Source organism: Nothobranchius furzeri, chromosome 18 (assembly GCF_043380555.1).
Source record: "Nothobranchius furzeri strain GRZ-AD chromosome 18, NfurGRZ-RIMD1, whole genome shotgun sequence".
NCBI classification, from domain to species: domain Eukaryota; kingdom Metazoa; phylum Chordata; class Actinopteri; order Cyprinodontiformes; family Nothobranchiidae; genus Nothobranchius; species Nothobranchius furzeri.
In genome coordinates this window covers 11416807-11424369 of record NC_091758.1, presented here as the reverse complement: position 1 = coordinate 11424369, position 7563 = coordinate 11416807, and the positions used below count along the sequence as shown (strand labels likewise).

General features: G+C 44.1%; 1 protein-coding gene across 1 annotated transcript; it reads right to left on the bottom strand.

Moving 5' to 3' along the window:
- Window positions 1-524: 524 nt before the first annotated feature.
- On the bottom strand, window positions 525-7506 carry scpep1 (serine carboxypeptidase 1). Its single transcript, XM_015968967.3, has 13 exons — window positions 7351-7506; window positions 7075-7214; window positions 5487-5576; window positions 5069-5224; window positions 4793-4867; window positions 4574-4646; window positions 2728-2765; window positions 2520-2648; window positions 2353-2437; window positions 2113-2226; window positions 1882-2019; window positions 1645-1808; window positions 525-729 (listed from the first exon to the last, which is right to left on the bottom strand). Exons 1-13 carry the CDS (start codon window positions 7406-7408, stop codon window positions 667-669), a joined length of 1323 nt encoding a protein of 440 aa, XP_015824453.3. The 5' UTR covers window positions 7409-7506; the 3' UTR covers window positions 525-666.
- Between the last annotated feature and the right edge of the window lie 57 nt (window positions 7507-7563).

The window sequence follows — 7563 nt, the reverse complement described above, 5'->3', positions numbered from 1 at the left end:
GCTAACCGTTTTGGTACTAGCTCCGACCACAGCTACGCTAGCGATGCAACCATCTAACGGATTTTAACGAGGAATTTCCACCAGTGACCCCAACTAAACCACCAATTCTAAAGAAACGCGGTCAGAGTGAGTCTGAGAATGTCACTGCCTTGTAAAAAGTTCGATAATTATTTTTTGGTACTTTTCCCCATGGAGTTCCGCTGAGAGTGACAAAAATGACATGTAGGGTTGGAAACAGACTTTACAGCTCTAAGCTCCTTTGCTCCACATTTAGCTGCCCAGTAATCTGAATGGGTTGATTGTACAGGTGGAGGGACTCTTGAGCTGATGAAATAATTCTGGAAATGATCATCTATGTCTGGATGGAAATATTAACACTCCATACTGGTTTCCAGAACAAAATCATTCAGAGCCATCTGAAGTCAGCGTTTAGATAACTACTTTGTCGGCCCATCCAAACTACTTCTTGACTTATTAGACCCGTTTATAAGTAAGAATCTCGACATAAGGATTGTGAAACAAAGTGAAAAATACATTTTTATTGATTTAATGCCTGATAAAAGCAGAACTTAATTATATTTGGCACGAATAAAAAGAAATCTGAAGGTGGTTCACTGATGATTGTTGATTGTCTGAGCCATCCCAGCTGGCAGAGAATTGCCTGAATTAGTCCTGGTGCACGATCATCTTCAGCATCTGTAAGGCCATAGGCCCCTGGTCGGATGGGATCTAGAACAGCAAAGAACAAATGATCACTCACAGCTGGAAAGGGAAACAGCTGCAAATAATCTCCAGTTTCTCAAACGCCATCTTTAGATTATGAACTTCAGGTTGACCTGGTGTTTCCATTGTTGGAGTTTCAGTATCATTTCTGGGAGAGGAACTGACCGTGAGATCAGACGGCCTGGTCCTCTCAGCTGTTGTGTCTCCGTACAAATTGAGTCGTTTCACGACTTTGCACAGATGTTAGCCTATCGGGACTGCTTCGGCCGTGAGTGATGTCACCGATCAGTGCCAAAAAGCATCCACAGTAACAATAAAAAATTTATTCTGTCAAAGTATGGCAATTGAATCCATTCGGAGGACTGGGACGGCTGCTGTGTGATGTAAAATGTGGCGTTTAATGACCAGAAGCACCAACTGTTACGGTGCTCTGAGAGATGACGAAGCCCCGTGTTTATGTCGTTGTGCGGGATTTCTGCTTCGTTCATCGATGCTGGGGGTTTAGTAATAGGGGTTTTAAAGCGGCATGAACGGCGCTTCACCAGCTACTCATAATTTTACTAATGCTGATTGTTTAGGACGTCTGCTGATGTCATTTCCTACTGAGTTACAACCAATCAGTTCGAGTTAACCAAAAGTTTCCCTCAGCTACCCTCCTGGGTCTTTACAAGTACCTACTTCTGTCCGGGTACTCTGTTGGTTCCTGGAAAAGTCCCGTTCAGCCGGCCCGGTGAAATAGACACGTGCGTGTCGGGAAGTTCTGGTAAAATTACCCTGAAGTTCTGGTAGTGGAAACTTTGAAGTCTACCTTGTAAAGTTTGGTGTAGACCAACCGTAAACCTTCAGGGTTCTAATCCTGACATTTCACTTATTATTTACTAGACATTAAAGCAGCTGAGCATAGCCCAGATAGGGTGGTACCATGTGACCAGCTTTGAGGATCCAGTAGAAGGCAAAGTTCTTGTAAGTCTTGTAAAAAGCTCCAGTAATGCCTGGGGAGACGGGGTCATCCAGGGGGGTCCACCTCAGCTTGTTGAAGCTAGGAATCCCTTCCCACTTCAGCTGTTTCACCCACATCTCCTGACCTGCAACAGCAAACAGAGCTCAGGGCGGAAACGCCTAGAAGCTTCAGCAGCAGGGCTCATGTTGGTTACTCACCCATGGTGTCCACTATGAGATCCAGTTGGCCATTGTAAACCGTCACATTGACTCCAGCTGTCAACAGCTGGTCGACTACATCCACCACCGGCTTCATGAAGTCTCCAGCCATTTTGCTGAATACTTCTTCTGCCTGACCTGAACAAAGCAGACAAAGGTCAACCACAGGAAGTGTTACGGAGCAACCTACGACGGGAAATCTGGCTAAACGGTTCACTCGGAATGAAGCACCTCCCCATGTGACATTCTGAGGGATGATGGCCAGTTTCTTCCTCACTGATCCATTCATCAGCTCGCTCAGTGATTGGCTGTGGAGGGGGTAGATGTGGCGACGTGCCAGCAGAGCTGATTGAAAGAAGATAATCACACTGGTTAAAGGTTGAGATCTCAGTTATGCTGATGAGGGTTTGAATTCATTTTATGAAACCAAACCCAGAATTTCATTTGGCTGCTGGGTAACAAGAGTCCTACAGATGAAGCTTTCTCCTTCCGAAGAGCCGAGTTTCCCATCTTCTTCCTGCTTGAGTATGTTATAGAAGTTGACTCCATTGGTGTTCTGGAAGGGAAGTAGTTGGTTTGCCGATGTGAACCAGAACATTTTTCCTGCCATAGAATTCCTACCAGGTTCTGGTACCAACCTGCTCCACCACCGACTCTGTCACAGACCACAGCTCAGTGGCTTTAAGGAAGTCCTGCTTCGCCACAGCTTGCTTCACCTGCTGTGCTGCATTGTTGACATCGGCCAGGCCATAGTCATCCAACAGAGACTGCACACGGAAAATCGCATGAAGGCCCTACATAACATCTCAGAGCCTGAATCGGTAGCAGCACTTCTGTGTTACTTACTGTGGTGTAGAGATATGGTCCCCAGGTCATCACGGAGTCTGAGAACGAAACACAAGTCTCAGTGAGGAGCTATTTACAACACAGGCATCAAGCTAATCCTAAAACATTCCCACAATCCTCTGGATTTGCTACTCCTTTGCTTCTAGCTGGACCATTGGCTTTAAACACTGTTAACCAAAAAGTTCCAATCTCCAAATTGGAGCTCGGTGGTGTCAAAGGAACAGGAACTGGCTTCTTCCTCATTCACTCATCAAGTTCCACAAAGAAATGTTCTTGTTTCTTTTTCTTTCTACATTCCTCTCTTCATTTTTACACTGAGTCTATCTTTGGTTCCAGGGCAATCGTTCTCTTTCACTGAAAACGCAGTCTGGCTGTCTCCGTGTATTTGTATGGCGCCTTCTTAAGGTTCTATAACCCCCCCAAGGCGCTTCACCACACAATCAGTCATTCTCCCATTCACACATTCACATGCTGGTGGGGATGAGCTACCGTGTAGCTACAGCTGCTCTGGGGTGCACTGACAGGGGCGAGGCGTGCTGAACAAAGGCGCCACCGGTCCCTTCGACCACCACCAGCTGGCAAGGCGGGTTAAGCGTCTTGCCCAAGGACACAACAGCAGAATTCTCTGGTCGGAGCCGGGATCAAACCTGCAACCTTCGGACTAGTGTACAACCCGCTCTACCTCCTGAGCTTCTGCTGTCCCACAATAATAAAACAAAATGTCATCTTTGGACCCACCCACTGGTTGCTTAATGCTCCTCCTACAGATCTGGGTAACCTGGAACCGTTTGTAACACATTTATTACAGATCTGGGTAACCTGGAACTGTTTGTAACACATGTATTACAGATCTGGGTAACCTGGAACCGTTTGTAACACATTTATTACCGATCTGGGTAACCTGGAACCATTTGTAACACATTTATTACAGATCCGGCTAACCTGGAACCATTTGTAACACATTTATTACAGATCCGGCTAACCTGGAACCATTTGTAACACATTTATTACCGATCTGGGTAGCATGGAACCGTTTGTAACACATTTATTACCGATCTGGGTAAGATGGAACCATTTGTAACACATTTATTACAGATCTGGCTAACCTGGAACCGTTTGTAACACATTTATTACAGATCTGGCTAACCTGGAACCGTTTGTAACACATTTATTACAGATCTGGCTAACCTGGAACCGTTTGTAACGCATTTATTACAGATCTGGGTAACCTGGAACCGTTTGCAGCACATTTATTACAGATCTGGTGGTTTAATTGGATTGAGTTTTAAACTTTTGAGGAACCAATTAGTTTTTTTAAACAGATTCTTTCATCCAAAGTGAAATCATTTTTATTTTTAAGGACTTTAAATGGGAATCCATGTTTTTATTACTTCCCACCTGGATTACACTAACTGGCTGTACATTGGTGTCAGCTCTTACCACTACAGTGGCTTCAGAATACAAAGGAGCCATATTATTGATCAATTGGCCGCCTCCTCTGATGTTTACCTCAATTTCAAAAGTCTTCTTTGCTATTTAATCTAAACACCACCAGCATTTGTACCATTTCTTGGGTCGTTTTAACATTTGTGATTTCAAGTTCAGACATTTCTTAAAGTACATTTTAAATGAGGAATCTGCCTCCAGCTCAAAGTCAGTCATTTTGGTTAGGTTGGTTAGATAAATGGCAGCACGTGATCTAGAGGAAATGGTGATCTGAAACTGACAGGAACCTGATCAACGTGTTTACTAAGTTGTGTGTTTGTGCTCTACAACAGTCCAGTGAGACCATTGTAGATAAGAACCATCAGCTGAGCTCCAGGTCCAAAGACTGGCTGATACTGACCAAGTGGGGAAATCCATGAGTCTCCAAGTGCTACACCAGCAAAGTTGCACTTCACTGACCCTTTGGCTATGGCCTAAGACCACAAGAGACAGATTGTTTTAGAAGATATGTTGGTTGATTCTTTGTTCCCATGTAGAAGTTGTTTGTTGTGAAATTCTTAAACACATTGAAACACAAATATGTTTTCTTTCTAACCCAGAGCTCCAGGCTTAGGGTTACCTTTGTGAGCTCCAAAGAAATGGCAGCTGCCATCTTTCCTCCATATGACTCAGAGAAGATGTAGAAGGGGATGCTCTGCAAAAATAAATGTGTCAGTACTTATGGCTGGCACTGGAGAGAAGAACTCGTGTGGAAACCTTTCGGGAGAATACGCATGCGTGCACACACAGATACATGGAACTAACGTGCAGCCCTTTTGAGTTCTTCTGTCTGTAACACAACCGTAGCAACGCCCAGAAACCTTTTATCTCTGTGTAGTTTTAAAGTGAGACAAACCTGGAAGTCAGACTTCAGAGTAAAGAAGTGGCGGAGCAGCACCAGCATGTCTGAGGCTACCGTGGCCACATCTGTGGCGAAGCCGTCCGGCCTTTCAGCGTAGCTGAAGCCAGTTCCTACAGGGTTGTCTACAAACAACAAGCTGGCTGTCTGGACCTGGGGAGGAAACAATTCAAACACAAAAAATCACTTACAGTAAGTTTTCAAATCACAGAAGAAACTGACTTTAACCCCATTGTAACAGAAATAATATCCGTTCCTCTAGTTGACCACGACTATGGGTCCATTTAGAGTAGCTAACACACATTACAGCCGACCACCTTCAAACTAACCAAAACACCTTGTGTTGTACTTGATGTCCATTTAGTTAGAGTGTGAATGAGTGAAATGACTAAATGAGCAAAGGAAACCATCTTACCCAGCTTGTCTTCCTGGGCTGCAGATCTCTGTTCAGTGGTCCGATCTCTTCAAAGTTCCCAAAGCCAGTTCCTGATCCTCCTGGCCCCCCCTAAAGTCGAGACATAAGAAGGATCCTGCAGCTTCCACATTCACAAGCCTCGTACGGTTTCTACACAGGTTGTGAGGGGTGCAAACCAATTCTCATTTATCTGACCAAAGATGGCTGGCAGTTGGTGACTACGCTTCAAGAGACAATGTGAAGTTTTTACCGTTAATCTGGAAATATCCACTGAAATGTTGATGAAAATGAACTAAATCATACCTGGTCGTTAAAAAGTATTTGTGGTTTTGTAACATATAACCATAAAAATCTGGTCTAAAATACATGGGAGGGGGTCTGAGGCCCCATCCCAAAACCCACACTTGGCCAGGGGTGCGAGTGCGTAGGGTGCCCCAATTCTCAAGTGCGGAAGATGATCACGCCCCTTATGCACCCTTGATCCGCATCGATGCAGACTTGGGTGAAGGTTATTACCCACAATCCATGACACAATGCTCTCTGTCCCAATTTGGCAATTATTTGTACACTTGTGTACCACACACTCAGCCTTCCTACAAGTGCGCTTTGCTGAAGACTGTAGGGCGCAGGGCGAGTGTTGGGATTGGGCCCAAGTCTCTGATTAACACCATGTTTCCTCCTACTGGAGCCAGTGAGGACAAAACGCATTTACTGATTTGTAACAAGCGGTCGCAAAACGTTCGCCAATCGTAAACATTGTTGTTTTACACGTTTATCTCTTAGCTTGTTGCCAGTGAGACGTGCTTGTCCTTTTGCTGGAGGTTGTGCTTTCAGGGATTTTTGGCCCCAATGGCCATCCGTTGGTAAGGTCTTACTCAAACACAAAAATACCGCTTGCTTGCAATGATTTAGGTATGTAGTGCCACTCTATTACCAGTGTATTGTCATGTGTCTTGCCCATGTATGTCTGATCTCTGAATTGTGTGTACTGAAACTCTAATTTCCCTCTGGGATTAATAAAGTATCTTTGATTTGATTAAAACACATGCCACTTTAAATTATTCACCCTAGCTTTTTTTTCAAGAACAGATGTGATGATTCAGCAGAAATACAGCAGACGAGTGGAAACAACCCAGGCTCCTGTTTTTACCAAATCACAAAAACCTCCCAGTTTCAGGGAAACGATTAACCACCCACCTTCAGAGAGACGGGTAGTTCCTCTTAGTCAGCAACAAATAGAAACAGCATTAGTGTTACTCAGCCAGTCACACTTGTCAGTTTAATACAACTGGTTCTTTAGAGTCTGAGATGTTTTTCCCTTTTTGCTTGAAATGTTCTCCACATACTGATGGCAACCAGTTAATTAAAGGTTTTGTCAAAATAAAATGAATTCATTTAGAAATGTTCAATAAACCCTCCTCCAGCCATTCTGAATGTCCTGTTCTTATCTGGACCTAAATGTTGTTTAGAATTGAGCGAACTGACTAAACACATGACACAGACGTTTTCCTCTAAGAAAACAAAAACAAAGTACAATCCAGGACCCCCTGCAGGAGTAAGCAGAAGACATCCAGGAGCTCCTCTTTACCTGCAGCCACATAACCAGGGGCAGATCCTTATACTGAGCAGCCTGGCTCTCAGCATAATAAAGCCACCAGAACATGTGGGCTCCGGGTCTCACTTCCACATAGTCCCATGCTTCTGTGCAGCCTGGCGGTTCAGAGAGTCCTGCAGCGTGAACAAAAACCCTCCTTACAACCATGCCATTAAAAACTAGGCTGCGCTTTCGTTTTGCACTCAGCAGAAGAAAAAGAGAAAAATGATAAACACACATCAAAGTATTTAAAGAGCGTTAAATACAAACCAGAAACAGAGCCCTTGTAAATGATACTAGACAGAATAACGGACAAAAGCAGAGCCATCGTTGAAGACACCCGTCTGAACCGAAAACTGATGAGAATGTCACATGACTCCTCCCAGGATCAGCTGACCGGAAAAGACTTTTTGTTCTAAGAAACAACGACAAAAGAAAACAGTCAAAACGGCTTAAATGAATGCTTTCAAGTACATAACATAA

Coding starts and splice junctions, on each gene's coding strand:
- scpep1 (XM_015968967.3), bottom strand. CDS start 7,408: ATGGCTCTGCTTTTGTCCGTTATTCTGTCTAGTATCATTTACAAGGGC. Junction 5,577..7,074: donor CCCTGGTTATGTGGCTGCAG/GTAAAGAGGAGC, acceptor TCTCGACTTTAG/GGGGGGCCAGGAGGATCAGG. Junction 1,809..1,881: donor TCTCATAGTGGACACCATGG/GTGAGTAACCAA, acceptor TTGCTGTTGCAG/GTCAGGAGATGTGGGTGAAA.